The sequence below is a fragment of the Garra rufa genome, chromosome 1 (genome assembly GCF_049309525.1).
Source record: "Garra rufa chromosome 1, GarRuf1.0, whole genome shotgun sequence".
NCBI classification, from domain to species: domain Eukaryota; kingdom Metazoa; phylum Chordata; class Actinopteri; order Cypriniformes; family Cyprinidae; genus Garra; species Garra rufa.
The window spans coordinates 55,347,185-55,369,565 of record NC_133361.1 but is presented as its reverse complement, the minus strand read 5'-3'; the positions used below and the strand labels follow the sequence as shown (position 1 = coordinate 55,369,565).

General features: G+C 38.0%; 1 protein-coding gene across 1 annotated transcript in view; it reads left to right on the top strand.

The window, feature by feature from the left end:
- Positions 1-22,381, top strand: part of fam20ca (FAM20C golgi associated secretory pathway kinase a) — an 88,411-nt gene that overhangs the window by 60,345 nt on the left and 5,685 nt on the right. Inside the window, exons 6-10 of the mRNA XM_073842977.1 lie at positions 9,238-9,353; positions 12,257-12,437; positions 12,699-12,808; positions 16,831-16,912; positions 19,707-19,766. Of these exons, the coding sequence (XP_073699078.1) occupies positions 9,238-9,353; positions 12,257-12,437; positions 12,699-12,808; positions 16,831-16,912; positions 19,707-19,766 (549 nt within the window). The remainder of the gene's footprint in view (positions 1-9,237; positions 9,354-12,256; positions 12,438-12,698; positions 12,809-16,830; positions 16,913-19,706; positions 19,767-22,381) is intronic.

The following is a 22,381-nucleotide window of genomic DNA, read 5'->3' as shown; positions in this document are numbered from 1 at the left end:
TACTCATCTTCCAGATACCCTGGGTGTATATGACTTCCTTCTTTCAGACGAATCTAGTTGAAGTTTGTTCTGGCTCTCCCAAGCTTTATTATGGCAATAGATCAGTCCAAAACAAGTCCAATAAAGCACATCCATCCATAATAAAAATAGTTTCTCACATGGCTCTGGGGGTTCAGTAAAAACACATTTTATTTTTTCGAAAGGTGGACTTTTATCAAAACCAGAACTAATCAAGCCATTTGTGCCAGCCTGGGGAGAAAGCTATTGTAATCAGTAAATTAAGTGAAAAATGATGCATTTTTCGAACCACCAACCATGAGAGCATGTTCTAGTGCACCCCCAAAACAAAATAAAGACTTTGTAAAAGAGCATAGTAGGACCCCTTTAATATAACTCCGACTGGATTTGTCTGAAAGAAGGAAGTTGTATACACCTAGAATTCCTGGAGGGTACGTAAATAATGGGCTAATTTTCATTTTTGGAAGAACTAACCCTTTAATTTCACTTATGGTGTGAAAAGGCTTTTACAGTTAAAGTGTTTTCTTATTAAAAGTAAATAATCAAGCCCAGCCCAGGTGACTAAATGTAATGCAAAAGTAACGATACTTGACAAAAATAAACTTACAAAACATAAGAAATGCAATTAGTTTCTTTCTATGGAGTAACGCAATATTGTAATCTATTACTTTTAAAAGTAACTTTCCCCAACGCTGCTTAAAGGTTGTATCAGCGATTTCTAGCCTAAAACATAAAGTGTCAATTTCAGCTGACCTTTCTTCACGACCCGCTCGCTGCCTGCCCCATAAATTGTCCGTGAAAAAAACGCGTCTCTCTGGTCAGCCTAGAGTCCGAGATATGCCAAAAAAAACAATCGGCGCTATCAACTATTCCACAGATAAACAAACAGTGTTCCAACCAATCAGCGTCAGGGGTTTGGTGTTGTGGACTTTCCTACTGGTGCAGGGATGTGAGGGAGGCGGAGCGAAAGTCCACAGCACCAAACCCCTGACGCTGATTGGTTGGAACACTGTTTGTTTATGTGTGGAAAGGTTGGTAGTGCCGATTGTTTTTTTGGCATATCTCGGACTCTAGGCTGACCAGAGAGACGCGGTTTTTTCACAGACAATTTATGGGGCAGGCAGTGAGCGGATCGTGAAGAAAGGTCAGCTGAAATTGACACTTTATGTTTCAGGCTAGAAATCGCTGATACAACCTTTAATATGTTACATAATCACTTTTTAAGCACATTTGTTAGTTTTGAGTTATAATAATAAAGTTGTAGCATTATTATTATTATTACTACGAAGTGTCTATTTATACTTAGTGCAAATAGCCAGATTAGACAAAATTACAAAAGATGCCTGTCAATACACAGCTCCAGTCTTTTTGACACGATTGACCCGAGTTCGAATCCACCTTTTGCCGAACTTGTTCTTGTCTCATATCACATCAGAAAATAATTTATTTTTAATAAAAATGACTGAAGTAATCGAAAGGTTGAAAAGTAAGTATCGGGTAGGGTTAGGGTAGGTGTAGGGAGGGCTTTATTGTCCCAATAAGGCAGCATGCATTTAATAATTTTAATAAAAGTGAAAATTTAGACTTAATACGGTATTATGGAATACTGTATTTACTGTTCTACAACACTGAGGTGCAGATATTTGGCACTATTTACAGTAAGTAGTATAAATAGCATAAAATACTGCTATTTATACATAGCATAAATGGGATCTATTGCTGTTTTTACTTAGTGAAATAATAATTTGGAAAAATGATGGTGTAAATAGAACAGGTCTGCTAGTCTAACAGTCCTGCATGACGTTCATCCCAACCCCATTCAACCACCCCAGTAGCCTTTGAGAGGAAATTCCCCTTACAGAGACCTTCAGCTTGGCTTCCGCCCAGTTCTTTCACTGAAAACACCTGTAGTGCTCTGATACTGCTCTGGAATGGACGTGGGCCGAGAAAAAGAAACCATAACCACACACACATAGCCACATTTCACATTTACGCACGAGAGCGCTCGCGCCATTGTGATGTCAGAAAGCCAAACCAACTCTTATTATATTCTCGGCGCTCTGCGCATGTCACTCAAGACATTTTTGGACGACGGCCTGAAAAGCACTTAGCGCGATAGAGTCGATACACCTTACAGTTACTCAGGGAGTAACAAGGTGCATGTGAGTGCAGTCAGAAGTCAGAAGAAACTCCCCGCTGACTTTCACAAGAAGCCCCACAGAGAAAGGCTTTGTGGAGTCAGAGAGCTAATTGAGCTTGTGAGACCCACTCGATTTCCTCCAGAACGCTCTCATTCCAGTTGCCTGTCATGTCCTTGATGCATTTTATTTAGGGGAGGAAAAAGCATGCTATGATATGCCAATCTATTGTTGGCTGAGTGATAAGACTGAGAGGATGTTTGCTAGTGAAATGGTGTATTGATATTCTATTAGTGTGAGAGCATGTGGAAACAACTGGATTTTACAAGAAATGCTGTGCAAAGGCAAACCACTTCCTCTGTTTTCCTCATGGTTGTACTGTAGCTTATTTCCACGAATACCCAACAGAATGTTCATAGAATGCAGTGTTTCCACACTGGGCTCTTTGTCACCTTCGTCCACAGTGACTCTGCAAATTGTGACCCCTGAGTGGTTTCATCTCAAAGGCTTAGGTTTCTGTCTCTGAGGAGCCAGGAGCCCATGCGTCTTTGGAGGTTTAATGTTAAAAGCGATTGCACCACTCGTTGTGGGATTTTCTCTGTGGTGACCCACTGAACATACAGACAAAGACTGAGAGTAGGGGTGGGCGATATGACCAAAATCTTATATCATGATATTAGTAATGATATATGTCACAATATAGTTATTTTTGCTTTAAATAAGACCTTTATGATATCAAAAATGTTGATGCCATAGAAATTTCATAATCCTTGTCACAAGTGTCAGTATCCCAAAAAAACTACTAGCCTAAATAAAAAAATAAAATCAAGTGCTTTGAAGACAAGTAAACAGTCAGCGATTAAATAAGAATATACAACTAATTATAAGCAATAGGACAAAATACAGTATAGAACAAATAAGAAATGCCAGATACATTGTATAAAGTAATCAAATGTATTTGTATTTGTGAAGTTTGCTCCACTGATTGCAATTCAGCGGCTTAAAATCACTTGTTTTTAAACCGCAATGTTAAAAATTAGTGCAAACAATAAGTTATTGTGAAAACAGCAGATCGTGACTTTTTTTTCTCAGAATTTGCAAGTTTATGTCTTGCAATTCTGACTTTATAACACAATTGTGAGATATAAACTCACAATTCTGAGAACATATAAGACGTTTTTTTCCTCTCAGAACTGGACTTTATAACTTGCAATTGCGAGTTTATGTATCATATTTTATGTATCATAAAAACTTATATTTGTGAGAGTAGTCAGAATTGCGAGAAAAAAGTCACAATTGCAAGATATAAACTTGCATTTGTGAGAAAAGTCAGAATTGCAAGATATAAACTTACAACTGCAAAAAAAGTCAGAATTGCGAGATACAAACTCACATTTGTGAGAAAAAAAGTCAGAATTGCGAGGTACAAAAATTACATTTGTGTTTGAGTTATAATAATAAAAGTTGTAGCATTATTATTATTATTATTATTATTATTATTATTATTACTACAGAGTGTCTATTTATACTACACTGTAAAAAGTTTTCACCAGTTTCAACTTAAAAACTTAAGTTTAGCAGCTGCCTTAAAATTTTAAGTTAAATCAACTTAAGTAATTTCAACTCACAAGTTAAATCAATTCATTTTAATTCATTTGAGTTAAAATGACTTGTGGTTTTAAGCTGATTTAACTTAAAATTTTAAGGCAGCTGCTGAACTTAAGTTTTTAAGTTGAATCTGGTGAAAACATTTTACAGTGTAAGTGCAAATAGCCTGGTTAGACAAAATTACAAAAGACGCCTGTCAATACACAGCTCCAGTGGTGTAGATTGTAAAGTGCAAAACATGATCTTCATGACCCGAGTTACCCAAGTTCGAATCCACCTTTTGCAGGATACAAACTCACATTTGTGAGAAAAAAGTCAGAATTGCGAGATATAAACTCGCAACTGCGAGAAAAAAGTCAGCATTGTGAGATATAAACTCACATTTGTGAGAAAGAAAATCAGAATTGTGAGATATAAACTCGCAATTTCAAGAGAAAAGTCAGAATTGCGAGATAAAAACTCACATTTGTGAGAGAAGTCAGAATTGCGAGTTTTTATCTTGCAATTCTGACTTGAAAAAAAAGTCATGATGCGAGATATTAACTCGCATTTGCTAGAAAACAGTGAGAATGGCAAGATACAAATTCACATTTGTAAGAAAAAAAGTCAGAATTGTGATAGTTGTACGTAATGGCTTACGTACTATTAAGAACTGAATTCAGAAAGAATTTCAAATTACAATTCAATTCCTCAGTTTAAATTGCAAACAGGATAAAATTCAAACTGTAATTCCAATTTAAATTAAAGAAAATTTACACTGAAATGGAATAATAGAAAATATGGCACCTCTTTTAACTGTCTTATTGCAGTTTTTAATAATATATTAAATTTTTCAGTATCAGTTACCTATAAACATGTTATCATAAACTCAACATATTGAGGACTTTATTAACTGACAAACCTGCAGACATTTATGTTCAGTATTAATTAAATGAATAATTGTAAATTAACTTTGGTAAGCTCATAATAAATATTACATGTCTATATTTCACAGGTTAACTTAATGTACATTTTCATTTCACTAGTGGTGTTGTATGACAAATTAAACATTCCACATTTATATTTAATGTACATTTTGCATGTGTTGCTGTATGGTGAAATTAAAATCAATTTGATGTGTCAGTTGTTTTCACAGTATACTGAAATTAGTTCAGAGACGTATGTCTAGTAATTGAGGAAAATTTTTCTACATGTTAAAGGAACACTCTACTTTTTTTGGAAATAGGCTCATTCTCCAAATCCCCCTGAGTCAATAAGTTAAGTTTTACCGATTTAAAAACCATTCAGCCATTCTCCTGTTCTGGCGATATCACTTTTATCATAGCTTTGTCACGTTCGGGAAGGAGGAGATCTGGGTCCAAAATGCAGGTGAGTATATTTAATAACAATAAACACAAATAAACAAACAAACAAACAAACCAAAGGCCAACACGGCACACACGACAGGGTCTTGACAGGAGCAGGATACACAAACACTGAAGACAGGAACAGGAAATAATGCAGACTCACAAGAGTGGTGGAAGAGTGGAGATTATAAAGTCTGTGGTGATAGTGAACAGCTGTGGAGGAAACGAGTGTCATAATCAAAGACAACAAGACAGGTGTAGACAATCAGGGATGTGCAGTGCAAGATGAAGGGAAACAGCGACCTCAGGTGGCTGAGGGAAAACCTGCAGCCCAGAGTCATGACAGTACCCCTCCCCTACGGAACGGCTTCCAGACGTTCCCTGAGGCCGAAACAAATCTGGAGGGAGGTGGAACGGGGGACTGGTGAAACAGGGGGAGGGATGGCGGGCCAGGCGCGTGCAGTGGAGGAACGTGAGTTGGCTTCCCCGCCAGAGGAACGCGAGCTGGCCTCGCCGCCAGAGGAACGCCAGCGGCCAGAGGAACGTGAGCTGGCATAGCCGCCAGAGGAACGTCAGTACCCAGAGGAACGTCAGCGGGCACCGCTGCCAGAGGAACACGAGCCGGCATAGCCGCCAGAGGAATGTGAGCTGGCATAGCCGCCAGAGGAACGCCAGCAGTCACCTCGGCGTCCGGCACAGAGAAAGCGGTCACCGCCGCGTCAGGAACAGAGAGAGCGGTCACGGCCGCGTCAGGAACAATAAGAGCGGTCACCGCCGCGTCAGGAACAGAGAGAACGCTCACCGCCGCGTCCGGAACAGAGTGCGCGGTCACCGCCGCTTCCGGAACAGAGAGCGCGGTCACCGCCGCGTCCGGAACAGAGAGCGCGGTCACCGCCGCGTCCGGAACAGAGAGCGCGGTCACCGCCGTGTTGGGAACAGAGAGTGTGGTCACCGCCGCGTCCGGAACAGAGTGAGCGGTCACCTCCGCGTCCGGAACAGAGAAAGCGGACACCGCCGTGTCAGGAACAGAGAGAGCGATCACCGCCGCGTCCGGAACAGAGAGCGCGGTCACTGCCGCGTCCGGAACAGAGTGCGCGGTCACCGCCGCGTCCGGAACAGAGAGAGCGGACACCTCCGCGTCCGGAACAGAGAGCGCGGTCACCGCCGCATCCGGAACAGAGTGCGCGGTCACCGCCGCGTCCGGAACAGAGAGAGCGGCCACCTCCGCGTCCGGAACAGAGAGCGCGGTCACCGCCGCGTCCGGAACAGAGTGCGCGGTCACCGCCGCGTCCGGAACAGAGAGCGCGGTCACCGCCGCGTCCGGAACAGAGAGCGCAGTCGCCTCTGCGTCAGGAACAGAGAGCGCAGTCACCTCCGCGTCCGGAACAGAAAGCGCGGTAAGGGCCGCGTCAGGCACGGAGATAGCGGACACCGCCGCGTCCGGCACGGAGATAGCGGACAACACCGCCGCGTCCGGAACAGAGATGGCGGTCACTTCCGCGTCAGGAACAGAGATGGCGGTTGCCGCCGCGTCAGGAACGGAGATAGTCGCTGCTGCTTCGGGGATCGAGGCAGCGGACGCCACCGCTTTCCCGCGGAAGAGCGTCTCCGCCCCCGCCGCAAAGTAGGGGCGCATCTGCGCAGCCTCGGCCCTACAGGCGTCCATCTGCGCCAAACAGGCGTAGAGGAACTCGAACCTCTTGGCCGACGCCGCCTCGAAAGACATCCCCGCCGTGTCGGGAACAGAGCGGGTGGTCGCTGCCCCCAGGCGGGGGAACGCCGCCTCCTCAAAAAAAATATTCCTCCCTGCTGGACCCATTTGTGGAGTCTGCATTCTGTCCCGTTCGTTAAGGAGGAGATCTGGGTCCAAAATGCAGGTGAGTATATTTAATAACAATAAACACAAATAAACAAACAAACAAACAAACCAAAGGCCAACACGGCACACACGACAGGGTCTTGACAGGAGCATGATACACAAACACTGAAGACAGGAACAGGAAATAATGCAGACTCACAAGAGTGGTGGAAGAGTGGAGATTATAAAGTCTGTGGTGATAGTGAACAGCTGTGGAGGAAACGAGTGTCATAATCAAAGACAACAAGACAGGTGTAGACAATCAGGGATGTGCAGTGCAAGATGAAGGGAAACAGCGACCTCAGGTGGCTGAGGGAAAACCTGCAGCCCAGAGTCATGACAAGCTTAGCATAGATCATTGAATCCAATTAGACCAATAGCATTGCGTTTAAAAATGACCAATGAGTTTCGATATTTGTCCTATTTAAAACTTGACTCTTCTGTAGTTATGTCGTGTACTAATACCGGCGGAAAATGTAAAGCTGTGATTTTCTAGGCCGATAAGATTAGGAACTACACTCCCATTCCGGCGTAATAGTCGAGGAAGTTTGCTGCCGTAACATGGCCGAAGCAGGCGCAGTAATATCACGCCGGTCACATTGAACGTTAACTTGCTGGGAACTAATTTCAGGCGCTGCGTAATATTACTCCACTTGCTGCACCCTCTTTGGTCATTTTTGAATGTGATGCTATTGGTCAAATAGGATTCAATGATCTATGCTAAGCTATGCTAAAAGTGATATCGCCAGAACAGGAGAACGGCTGAATGGATTTCAAAACGGTAAACGGCAGTTTGCAGGTAGCAGTTTAGCATTGAGCGCCATACAACATTTCCGCTGTGTGGAAATATTTTACGGTCGAAACGCCGCAAAGACAGACAGCAACGTGCAATGTTTGCAAAGCCGTTGTTCCGAGAGGTGGAACCTCCGTCGTGACATTCAACACTACAAATGTAATTAAACAAAGTTGTCGACGTTATTCCAGCCATCACCGTTTTAAAACGCCTGCTAGCCGAGGAGGACAGTACTGACAGCGGTATCAAAACAATGAAAAGCACGCTCCTTCAAGCTGTCAGCAGGCGATTTAGCAGCATCGAAAGTGAATCCCTCTACGCGGTTGCCACTTTACTGGACGCTCAATATAAGGACAGTTTAGACATATTTTGTTAATGCCCCATTTACTAATGTTGTCTAAGTTTTGAATTGAAAAAGTTATGTCTGAAGTGCCTTGTTTGTGTGTATGCATAAAGGCTTCATACAATCTTGCAGTTTACCCTTTTATTTCATGTTTGACACTTTAAAACTGTGTTGCTGCCTAGTGGTGATTTATATCTGTGCTGTTTAATTCATATGACAGGGTTTGTTTCTTTGATGGTGTATATTGCACTAGCATCTAGTCTTGAAATTTAAATAAATATCCATTTAAACCCTTAAAGTTGCATATTTGTTTTCAGGATGGGATTTCTGCCGTTTTCTAACCTCATACTTACCTCAAGTTGCTTTTTGGGACATACATAGACTTGCTTGTAGAGAAGTTTATTACAGCCTCATAAAATCAACAATAATGATAATAATCATAGTGATATTAAAGCAAATAGAGCTCTGGTATCGGAATAGTATCGGTATCGGCAGATATCCAAATTCAGGTATCGGAATTGGATCGGAAGTGAAAAAATGTGGATCGGTGCATCCCTATTGGAGAATGAGCCTATTTCCAAAAAAAAGTGGAGTGTTCCTTTAAGGGATAAAAAAAAACTTCTTTTTTTTTTTCCAAATAATGCACATTTGTATGTTTTATTGGAAATCTTGTGTTGAAAATTTCAACAATTCAACTTCATAAATAAAAAAGGAGCCAATTCTGACTTTTGCCCAACACAAGTACACAAGAAAGATGAAATGAGAGAGAAGCTAGAGGGCATTTATATCGTGCGGTGTGTGGCCAGATGCTAAAACGCCAATAACAGTCTAATAAAGAGCAATCACGGAGGTGTCATAAAGCCAGTGAGTAAAGAGCGGGCTCAGTTGCTCAGCAGTAGCACCTTGAAGAAAAAATCGTTACCAGCCACTTTAAAAATGGCTTTATTCTATGGATTTTCTGCGCTCTTTATTGTTTGCTTCCTCATTATTGAATGCAGCAGGAGATTGAATGTCTGGTGTCACTGTTCTCATAAAGCAGCCTGTGAACTGTGCAGCGTCTGCATGAAGAAACACCACAGGTGTTGTGTCTGCAAATGAATCATTTAACAATGCCGTTTGTTTGTGGCGGACAGAATCCTGGATTTCCGGAGAGTTCCCCCGGTGGCCGGCAGGCTGGTGAACATGACACGGGAGATCCGAGATGTGACCCGTGACAAAAAGCTCTGGCGGACATTCTTCGTATCCCCAGGTATGATTGCCTTCCGCATGGCCTTTTCTTCTATCCCATCAGGCCCTGCTTACTCCCTCCAGATTGTTGGCTTCTCACGCATATAGAGTTCGGACAATGGGAAAATCCACATTTCTGAGAATGAAGACAGTCTTTCTGTGCCTATGTGGTGTTAAAGTGTTTGTCATGTAAAAGTCATGTATTTTTGACTGCTTATTCCTGTTTTAAGTCCATAAAGAACCATTAAACTAACCAACTACGGGTTGTGACAAATATTAGCGGGCAGAAGACCAACAGTAGGCCAGTTAACGACACCCAGCCAAGACGCTAGGCTAATTACAGCCTTTAATTGGGGAGTAACAAGCATGCAATAACACACGTGCAGCAAGTTTGGCAACTAAATTACCGACATTTAGATGATGTAAGTGTTCGGATGAGGCACCCAGATTGGCCATATTCTTTCTCTGCAGGGCTATCATTAGCATTCTGCCTCCACTTTTCATGACAAATGTGTTTTTGTGGGAACGAGTGAAAGGGCTTCTCTTCCCCCGGGGAGCCGTGTCAGGAAACATTTGAAAAAGGCGTTATACACAATGATTCATCATTGGCTAAACAGCAGCGTTTAATGAGCCCTTGGTGAATCTGAGCATTTTAGATCACTGACATCCTTCATCGCATAAAGGCACATCTGGAGAAGTCACCTATGTCAAAAATATGTTTTACAAACTGTATTAATGCTATAAACAAGGCTGCTGCACAAAAGATTGGCACCATTAGCATGTTTTTGCTTTCAAATGTGATTTCCATCATGATGGTGGATGGTAGGGCTTGGTGTTATAAATGTGTCAACTGCTTTTCCTGCCACATAGATACATTTATGTGGCTATTACTGCTTTCAGACATTTAGTTGCAGGGTATTTGCAATTAAATGAATATTTATTATAGTTTAAATTTATATTAAATGCAGTTTAATTTTAAGTTAATTTTAAGTTTTGACCAACTTAAGTGATAGTTCACCCAATAATGAAAATTCTGTCATTAATTAGTCACCCTCATGTCGTTCCAAACCCATAAGACCTTCATTCATCTTCAGAACACAAATTAAGATATTTTTGATGAACTCTGAGAGATTTTTGACCCGCAACTGACATGTTCAAGACCCAGAAAGGTAGCAATGACATTGTTAAAATAGTCCATGTGACAACAGTGGTTCAACCGTAATGTTATGAAGCTACAAGTATACTTTTTGTGAGGAAAGAAAATAAAAATAACAACTTTATTCAACAAATATATTCACTTCCACATCAGTCTCAGTCGCATGTTCATGAGACAACCGTGATGGTATAACATTAAGTATATTAAGAAACATAGTCATGAAAGTGTCTCTCTTCAGTTACACTTAAGTGCCATTTTATTTAATTCATATTAAATTATTTGCAAGCACAGTATAGTTAAAAATACTTTTTTGAGAGGATTTTTCTTTTCATTTTGGGTTTTTTATGCTTATACAGTTGAAGTCAAAAGTTTACATACACCTTGCAGAATCTGCTAAATGATTGTGCAAGTTTACATATAGTCCACAAGAAAATAATAGTTGAATTTATAAAAAGTACCCCATTCAAAAGTTTACATACACTTGATTCTTAACACTGTGTTGTTTACCTGAATAATTCATAGCTGTTTTTTTTGCTTGTTTTTTTTTTTTGATAGTTGTTTATCAGTCCCTTGTTTGTCCTGAACACTTAAACTGCCTGCTGTTCTTCAGGAAAAATCCTTCAGGTCCCACAAATTCCTTGGATTTTTGGCATTTTTGTGTATTTGAACCCTTTTCAACAATGACTGGATGATTTTGATATTCAACTGAGGGACTCATATGCAACTATTACAGAAGGTTCAAACACTCTCTGATGCTTCAGAAGGAAAAACTATGCATTAAGAGCCGCATTCAACTTTTTGAATTTGAAGATCATGGTAAATTATTATTTTGTCTTCTGGAGAACATGTAAGTTTCTTCTGTAGCTTCTGAAGGGCAGTACTAAATGAAAATATGCATATATATTTAGGCATAATAAGAAAAAAGTACACATCCTCATTAATTTAAAAAGTTTACACTCCTGGCTCTTAATGCATTTTTTTCCCTTTCTCAAGCATCAGTGAGCATTTGAACCTTCTGTAATAGTTCAAATACACAAAAAAGCTAAAAAAAAAAAAAAAACAAAGAAATTTGTGGGACCTGAAGGATTTTTATGAAGAACAGTGGGCGGTTTAACTGTTCAGGACAAACAAGGGACTCATGAACAACTATCACTAAACAAAAAAACACAGCTGTGGATCATTCCGGTAACAACACGGTATTAAGAATCAAGTGTATGTAAACTTTTACATGGGGTCATTTTTATAAATTTAACTATTATTTTCTCTTGTGGACTATATGTAAACATCTTTAATGTGAAATATCTTATTCAGGTCAGTACTAAATAAAAAATAACATGCATTTTGTATAATCTCTCTTATATTAGTAAAATAATTTACATTTTGGACATTCTCCAAGATGCATGTAAACTTTTGACTTCAACTGTACTTATGTATTACAATATAATTCATAATTTTTTTTTTAACCTTGATGGCCACATACCAGTAGATATATTATTTATTCATTACAAATCGATGCATCAGTGGAACAGCTGCTTCGCATTATTTAAAACTTGGGTTAAATATCTGGGGAGTCCAAAAGGTTGTAGGTTCAAACCCCTGTAATGGGCGATCAATGAGCTATTACCATTGTGTACTTGAAGGCACTTAACCCCATGTTAGTCCAGAGGGACATTCCCTTTCTCTTTCTCTTTGTCTCACTGGTGGTCCATTTTAAGACTCCCAAGAACAGCTTTCTCTTTCCCAAGACTCTTTCTTTCTCACCTTTACAGCCAACAACATCTGCTTCTACGGCGAGTGCTCCTACTACTGCTCCACCGAACATGCCCTGTGTGGGAAGCCTGACCAGATCGAGGGCTCCCTAGCTGCATTTCTTCCTGACTTGGCACTAGCTAAGCGCAAGACCTGGAGGAACCCCTGGCGCCGCTCCTACCACAAACGCAAGAAAGCTGAGTAAGCTCTTTTTCTCCGCTTTATCTCAGGTCTCCACGCACCACCCCATATCTTCATTAAACTACAGTCTGGCTTTATCAGCAAAAAGACTACTGCGGTTCTCACTTACTCTCGGAGAAATCCTATCTGTGCAGTAAAACAATGGGCCATGCTGTTTGAGATGGCAGTTGTACGCTAGTACGGGTTATATATGAGACGGGACAAAATGCAGCTCAAATTTAAAGGTGAAGTGAGTTTCTTAGTCGTTTTCTCTTTTGTTAGGTGGGAAGTGGATCCGGATTATTGTGATGAAGTCAAACAGACTCCTCCGTATGACCGAGGTACACGACTTCTGGACATCATGGACATGACTATCTTTGACTTTCTAATGGGTAAGTGTTGAACGTGTTTATTTATTTATTTTTCTTTTTTTTTCTTTTTTACATTTAAAGTCACACTGTGAGATACAGTCACTTTGTGAGATAAAGTCGAATTGTGAGAAAGTCAAAGTTGGGAGATACATAGTCACACTTAAAAAAATAAAGTTGCATTGCAAGGTTTAAAAAATATACTGTGGGATATAAAATCACATCACAAGATAAACTGACATCTGGCAGATATAAAGTCACACTCTGTGATATAAAGTCACAACTGGAAGATATAAAGTTTAATTATAAGAAATAAAGTCACAATTTTGAGACATAAACTCACGTTGTGAGATATAAAGTCACAATAGGGAGATATACAATTGCAAAGTCACATTGTGAGATAAAGAAGTCACTGCAAGATTTAAAGTCACAACTAGAAGGTATAAAGCCAATTCCGATAAATAAAGGGATAAAGTCACATTGTGTGATAAAAAGACAGCTTGGAGACATACAGCCACATTTAAGAAAGAAAAATAAATAAATAAATGTAAAGTCACATTGCAAAATTAAAGACACAATTGGAAGATATAAAGTCACAACTAGGAGGTATAAAGTCAATTCCAAGAAATAAATTCACGATAAGACGACATAAAGTCACAATTACAATAAATAAAGTCACACTGTGAAATTAAATCATCTGTCACATACAAATACAGTCTCATTACAAGAAATAAAATCAATGTGATATATAAAGTCACATTGCAAGATAAAAGACACAATTGGAAGATATGAAGTCGCAAATTACAAGAAACTGTCGCACTGTTAGATTAAAAGAAGTCACACTGTCATAAAAGTCACATCGCAAGAAATAAACATACTGCAAGGTAAAAAAATTAAGTCACATCACAAGATAAACTCACATCTGGCAGATATAAAGGCACAACTGGGAGATATATAGTTGAAATTTGAGATATAAATTCACATTGTAAGATAAAAAGTCACAATAGGGATATACAGTTGCAAATATGAAAAAAGTCACATTGTGAGATAAAGTCACTCAGAAAGATATAAAGTCACAACTAGGAGGTATAAAGTAAATTCTGATAAATAAAGTCACGGCAGGAAGATATAAAGTCACAATTACAAGAAATAGTCACATTGTGAGATAAAAAAAAAACGTATTGTGAAAAACATTCTGTTATGAGATAGACAGTCACATTACAAGTAATTGAAAAACATCATTGAAATATATACAGTATATAGTCACATTGCAAGAAAAAAAACGCAACTAGGAGATATGAAGTCACAATTACAGGAAATAGTCAAACTGTCACTGTGAGATATACAATTGCAAGAGTCATACATATAATAATGTTCATAATGTGAGATAAAGTCATACCGTAAGAAATAAAGTCATATTGTGGAATAAAAAAGTTGTAAGATACAAAATATCGCACTGAAAGATATAGTCACTAACCAAAAGTATTAAGTCACAATTTTGAGATAAAGTCACAATTACAGGAGTTATATATATCAAAGTCACATTGTAAGATGAAGTCATATTGTGGGATAAGAAAAAGTAGTCACATTGTGAGATGAAATCGCATTGCAAGATATCAAGTCATAACTAGGAGGTATAAAGTCAATTTTGAGAAATAAAGTCAAGATAGGAAATATATAAAGTCACAATGACAAGAAATAGTCACATTGTGAAAAAAAAAGACTAAAAAGTGAGATAAAAAGTCACACTGACACATTGGAAGCCGCTCAGAGACATGTGAAGTCACAATGTGAAAATAAAAAATCTCTGTTTTGAAAAATACAGTCACAACTTTTAGATTTAAAGTCAAAGTTATAAGAGTCATACATATAATAACAGTCATATTGTGAGGAAAAAGTCAAACTGCATGATATAAAGTCACAACTAGGAGGTATAAAGTCAATTTCAAGAAATAAAGTCATGATAGGAGGATATAAAGTCACATTGTGTGAAAAAAGACATCTTATGAGAAAGTTTGGAAGATGTACAGTGAAGTTGACTGCAATATATAAAAACCACTGTAATATATACTGTATATAGTCATAATGCAAAATAAAAGACAACTAGGAGATATGAAGTCACAGTTACAGGAAACAGTCACTCTAGTTACAGTTGGGGGATATACAGTCACACTGCAAGAAATGAAGATACTGTGAGATAAAAAAAGTCATATAAGGAAGTCACACTGAGAGATGTGAAGTCACAATGAGGAAATGAAGAAGTCTTAGTTTCAAGAAACAGTCAAAATTTTTAGATATAAGAGTCATACATATAATAGCAGTCATATTTTGAGATGCAAAGTCAGAGTGTGGAATAAAAAAGTATAGATAAAAGTCACACTGTAAGATATAAAGTCGCAATTTTGAGATATGAAGTCATAATTACAGGAAACAATCACACTGTTAGATTAAACAAATGTACACTGTCAGATAAAAAAAGTTGAATTGCATAAAAGTCACAGTTGAGGGATATACAGTCACATTGCTAGAAATAAAGATACTGCGAGATAAAAAAAAAAGTCATTGTGAGATATAAAGTCACATTGTGAGGTGAGGAAGTCACACTGAGAGATGTGAAGTCACAATGAGGAAATAAAGAAGTCTTAGTTTCAAGAAACAGTCAAATTTTTCGATATAAGAGTCATAGATATAATAGCAATCATATCGTGAGACGCAAAGTCACAGTGTAGAATAAAAAAGTATAGATAAAAAGTCACACTATAAGATATGAAGTCATAATTACAGGAAACAATCACACTGTTAGATTAAAAAAAAGTACATTGTCAGATAAAACAAGTTGAATTGCATAGAAGTCACAGTTGAGGGATATACAGTCACATCGCTAGAAATAAAGATACTGTGAGTTTAAAAAAAGTCACACTGAGAGATGTGAAGTCACAATGAGGAAATAAAGAAGTCTTAGTTTCAAGAAAAACAGTCACAATTTTTTGATATAAGAGTCATACATATAATAGCAGTCATATTGTGAGATGCAAAGTCACAGTGTGGAATAAAAAAGTATAGATAAAAAGTCACACTGTAAGATATAAAGTCACAATTTAGAGACATGAAGTCATAAACACAGAAACAATCACACAGATAAATGATTAAAAAATGATTATAGATTTAAAAAATGTACATTGTCAGATAAAACAAGTTGAATTGCATAGAAGACACAGTTGGGGGATATACAGTCACATCGCTAGAAATAAAGATACTGCGAGATAAAGAAAAAAGTCATGTTGTGAGATATAAAGTCACATTGTGAGGTGAGGAAGTCACACTGAGAGATGTGAAGTCACAATGGGCAAATAAAGAAGTCTTAGTTTCAAGAAAAACAGTCAAAAGTTTTAGATATAAGAGCCATCCATATTATATCGTGAGATACAAAGTCAGAGTGTGGAATAAAAAAGTTATAGATAAAATGTCACACTGCATATATATAGAAAGTCATATTGTGAGATAAAGTCATGTTGTGAGATATGAAGGCACATTGTGGGATAAAAAAAATATATATAGTCACATTGTGAGTCACATAAAGAAGTCACACCGCAAGATATAAAGTGACAGTGACAGTCACAGTTTTGAGATATAAAGACAGAGATATAAAGTCACTTTCAATAAAGATATTTGCAAGATATAAAGTCACAGCTGTAAGATTACGAGCAGGCTGTGGGTGGTCTCTTGATCCATTCATGAGCTGTGTGCCCTTAAGCAAGGCTGTTAACCTCAGGTTGATCTGAGGGAATTTCCCCCGTTCATCAGAAGCTCCTGTTGCTTTTCTATGAGGGCATTGTGTGAACACCATAGAAACTAAGTCCTCCAGCGCTGGTTGTGTGTGGATAAATATAGACTCTGATTCAAGTGTTAACTCTTTAGTCATTAAGACGACTTAAATGATCAACTGCGGAATCTGTGGAATTATAATCTTATATTTTATCATTACTTCAACATCCCATCAATCTTCCAGTATTTCACTCTTCCTCTTCCATTTGTCCACTGAACAGGCAACATGGATCGCCACCATTACGAGACCTTCGAGAAGTTCGGAAATGAGACTTTCATTATTCATCTGGACAACGGCCGAGGGTAAGCCGTTTTTATTGTGATGTAACGTCCCCTCCGTCCTTCACACCTCGCTTCTCGAAGCTCCACATGACTCGGCAGCCACTTCCTTTTTACACCGAAACCATGGAAACAGAGTGTTTCTATCTTAAGAGGCGTGAATATGTAGATGTTGAGTGGAAGGTCAGATTCATATGGCGTCACGTCTCAGGGTGTAATATGTGTGCCGGTGAAGGGCTCACAGTGGGTAGAAGTCACACAGGTGCTCGCACAGATAAAGGATTTTGATTAAACTGACATTCTGCTCGACTGGAGTGGCTGCTTTTTCATTCTCTACATTTGTTACTGAAGTAGGCCACTGTGTCTCTCTCAATGCCAGATTAATCTAAGCCCCGACTAAAATTTACATTTATTTCCTGCTATTTGTCTGAAATTTATACTGAATTTCTGACGGGGTTTTACTGCTACAAATAAGTTGCAAGGACTAATCTTTATTTGTCAGGACTTTTGTTGAAGTTGGTGTTCTGTCATCACTTGCAAGGTGAATATAATAGCTACTATATAATTTCATTATACTTATAAATAAGAATATAACTGTCACGGATCAGGCAGGAACACACGAACAACGACGTAATAAAAAGACGTATATTTAATAAATCCAACGGAATACAGGTAGACACAGGAACACCAGGGGAAACATCCATCAAACATCAAAGACCGACAAGAGTACTGGGAAAACACACACCTTAAATAGACAGACTAATTACAGACACAGGTGCAGACAATAAGGGAGAAACCAAAAACACTCAGAACTGCAGGGGAAATTGGGAAAAACCAACAAGAAAGTCCGGGGGTGTGACAATAACAGTACAATGTAAGATATGGCCTCTAAAAACACAATTCAGCCTCACCAAACACCACTAATAATGTGCTGTACAATTTGACTTGCCAATATGAAAGTAATAGCAAAAGATGAATGTAAAGTGATTTTTTTAAGTTTCCATGTTATGAGCTGTTATGAGAATGAGTTCTTCATATTCTAACTTCTATGTCAAGTAAAAGTTTAAAGAGACTGCACACTACTAGTAAGCTGGAAATAGTTGTTGAGGGTTTTAGCATCTTTACCCTAGTAAAAACATGATTTGCTCACACTCAAGCCAGCCTAGGTACATATGACTTTCTTCTTTCAGACAAATACAATTGAAGTTATATTAAAAAAATGTCCTGGCTCTTTCAAGCTTTATAATGGCAGTGAATGGCTGTTTAGACTTTGAAGTCCAATAAAGTGAGTGCATCCATCATAAAAAGTACTCCACATGGCTCTGGTTAATAAAGGCCTTCAGAAGCAAATACATGTATTTATGTAAGAAACATATCCATATTTAAACTTTATAAACCGTAATCGCTAGCTTCACGAGAGAGTGGCGTTCCAGAGAATGACGTAGGATGTAAGCGTAGGATGTAAAACAGAACACCGGTCATGACTTAAAAGTAAAAAACAAGGATTTGCATTGAAAAATGTCTGAGGATTTTGATATAAGCCAAGAGGAGACTGGTTTTCCTTTGCTGTAAACAAAACTTGGTTCTCGCGAGACTAGCATATTCTCAGAGATTCTGGTTTATAAGGATTTAAATATAGATATTTTTCTTACACAAATTAATCGATTCACTTCAGAAGGCTTTTATTAACCCCCTGGAGCTGAGTGGAGTACTTTTTATGATAGATTGATCCCCTTTATTTGACTTCAACATCTCAATAACCATTCACTGCCACTATAAAGCTTGGAAGAGCCAGGACATTATAATATTACTCTGATTGTATTGATCTGAAAGAAGAAAGTCATATACACCTAGGATGTCTTGAGGGTGAGTAAATCATGGGGTAATGTTCATTTTTGGGTATCTGCTTAACCCCAGGGCATCCAAGATGTAGGTGACTTTGTTTCTTCAGTAGAACACAAATGAAGATTTTGAACTCAAACCGTTGCAGTCTGTCAGTCATATAATGGCAGTCAATGGGACCCACGGCTTTGAGAGTCAAAAAAACATACACAGATAAAACCAAAATAAACCCTGCGGCTTGTGATGATATATTGATGTCTTAACACACAAAACAATCGGTCTGTGCAAGAAACTGAACAGTATTTATATCATTTTTACCTCTGATCCACAGCAATGTCCAACTGTCCTGAGTGTGTTCACGACAGCCGGCGCGTGACGAAGAGCAAGCAACCATAACATCAGTCAATCAGGCTCAAAAGTTGGAAGTCAGTGAAAGTTTGCACAAGCAAATGTAATCTTTTAGTTTTTACAAACGTGCTCAGGACAGTTTGATATTGTGGTGGATCAGAGGTATAAAATTATGTAAATACTGTTCAGTTTCTTGCACAGACTGATTGTTTTGTATGTTAAGACCTCAATGTATCGTAACTAGCCTCAGGGTTTAATTTGGTTTTGACTGTGTATGTTTTTTTGACTCTCAAAGCCGTGGATCCCATTGACAGCCATTATATGACTGACAGACCGCAACGGTTTGAGTTAAAAATCTTTGTTTGTGTTCTACTGAAGAAACAAAGTCACCTATATCTTGGATGCCCTGGAGGTAAGCAGATAAACATCAATTTTTCACTTTTGGGTGAACTATCCCTTTAAGTGGCCTTTTATTTCATTAATATATTATATGCACGACAAAAATATATACTTTTAAGATTTGAAGTACACTACAAGTGCACATTCAATACAATAAACCACACTTTTTCACAAGAGAACCATTTAAAAATAGCAGCCATTTGATATCTGTTTCTTTCTAACCCCTCAGATTCGGAAAGCATTCACATGATGAAATGTCCATCCTGGTCCCTTTGACTCAGTGCTGCAGGTAAGATTGTTTTTCTCCACTTTCAGACATCTCTTGAATTGAGGCAATAGCCTCCCAACTGAGAGAGTGACTGCAGTGCAGTAATTCAGTATAGCACCGACACAGCCACATCCTGCTGTCTGCTGCGCTCAGTTTTTCTAGCTGTATCCTTTATTGCACATTTACATTTATTTCCTGTGGCTGATGTTTTCTTGCTAGAACAATCTATATGAATGGTTGCGAAAAAACACTGGCTGTGTCCCAATTTGCATAATTCTGCAAGCTGGTCATAGTACACGCCACTTTTGTTTCTAACATTCCGGCTAAATTGGCTATTCCAAGGGGCCTTTCACACAAAACACACTTTGCATTGCACTACGTTACTCTTGCATTGTTTTTCTGTCTAAACATGCGCTAGATAGACGTCTTTTGCACTCGTGACTTGCACAACACACTGTTCTAAAGACGTTAATTTGGCACTCGATTAAAATAAATCCCAAGTTTGTGACAATAAATTCCACACATGTGAACATTCAGAATTCTGAACATTCTGAATTTTCTAAAGGCATAGTTCAACCTAAAATGAAAATTCTGTCATTAATTACTCACCCTCATGTCGTTCCAAATCCATAAGACCTTAAGACCTGTTCATCTTCGGAACACAAATTAAGATATTTTTGAGGAAATCCGAGAGCTTTCTGACCCTGCACAGACAGCAATGCAACTGACACATTCAAGGCCCAGAAAGGCAGTAAGAACATTGTTAACCCTTAAATGCATGACTGTTTCGCCAATCATTATTACATATTCAGGTCTTCAGCAACCTGGACCTATATATCCAGCACAAATGGATCTCTAACTTCTACAATAGCAAACAACATTCTTGATATTTTAAGAACAATTACAGAAGAATAAAATAAAGCATATTTTGTTACCTTTTGAAACTTAGAAGGGTTCATTTTGAGCAGATGATTTTACACTCACAGTCATCCTATGTTTATATTCGCAATCTCAACCGTATTCTCAAAACTATTATTTTTAATGACTTCAGAGTCAATATTTTGATCGCTGGAAGCTTATTTAACACGTCCACCATTAAATAACAGTTTATATTTTTATTGGATACAGTAATTGTTCTGCAGTAAGCCATTCAAACCAGTTCAGTTTTTGCTGATGCTATTCTTTTGTTTTATGCCTGCAATAGTTATGAGTGAAACATCATGTCATTATTGCCCATCAAACAGTGCCACCTAGAGGAATAAATGTGTATTGCACATATTGAGTCATCAGATATTTACATATTTTAGCGCATAAAAAATAGACTTAACACTATTACACACCTCGGGTCTCTAGGGACCCTATACACTTTTTACAAAAAAATCATCAGAAAACAGATATTCTTTTATATTTTGTTATTTTCTATTGACTGCAGTACAGTAATATTGTGAAGCTACGAGAATAAATATTGTGCACAAAGAAAACAAAAATAACAACTTTGTTCAACAATTTCTTCTCTTCTGTCAGTTTCCGCCACACATTCATGTGAGTACATGACACGGAAGAAAAGGAATTGTTATTATTGTTTTCTTTGTAATTAATGACAGAATTGACATTTTTAATAGTTAAAATAAATGTTAGAGTTATGTAATGATATCAAAATCTCACAATAATATCTCGATAGTCCATGATGCAAAATTTATTGCGATATTAAAAAAAGACAAATGAAAAAATGAAAAATCTGTACAATTTAAAGTTTAATTATTCTATCTAATGCACTATGAGAGTATAAAATTAAGAGCTCCAACCCATGTTCTTAACTAAGAAAACTTAAGGCAGAAAAAGTCAGTGAATTGACTTGTACATAAACTTTTAAAGGGGACTAAAGTTCAGGTACAAAATAAATTCAGTTTTAGGAAGCCAAACAAAGTAGAATATAATAATAATAACAACAATTTTATATTATTGTTATTCCTATGACAGTGATAGCCATATATCGTAAAACAACTGCACTGTAAAATAAATGAAAATGAATAATATATGTATTATTTTTGCTTTACACTACAGCAGGGAAATTACAATACCTCTTTTCTAATTTCTACACATGAAAGATATTTTGAATTTAGACTGCAGTATAATTACCCATTTAAACCAATAGCTGTCAGCAATTCATACTGCACTTTTAAGCTTTCATTTTGACGAAAACGGCAGTAGAGCTGAAAAAAAATTCAGCTTCTCTGAAAACAGTCTTATAAAAACACATTTCACTACAAATCATCTGCAGCGAAAATAAAGCATAACTGGTGGCCATTGCATTCCCAAACTCGCTAAACTCAAACAAGTTCACTGCATTCACTGTGAACTGAGCCGTTTTGAGGCACGGAAAACACCGGATCACGAGCTGATTGCCTGAACAAAGTGCGCGCTTCGCTTTGAAACGTGCAGCGAACACTGTTTTGATGAAGGTATTAAGCCATATTGTGCTTTCAGTTTTAGTTTAAAGACCTTTTATGTTAGAATATTTGAAGAAATCTACACTTTTTGCCTGGAAGACCTATATCGTTTCATATCGTCATATGACCATGATAATATCGAGACAGTTTTGGTTTTGCAATACCATGATATTGATAATGTTGTTA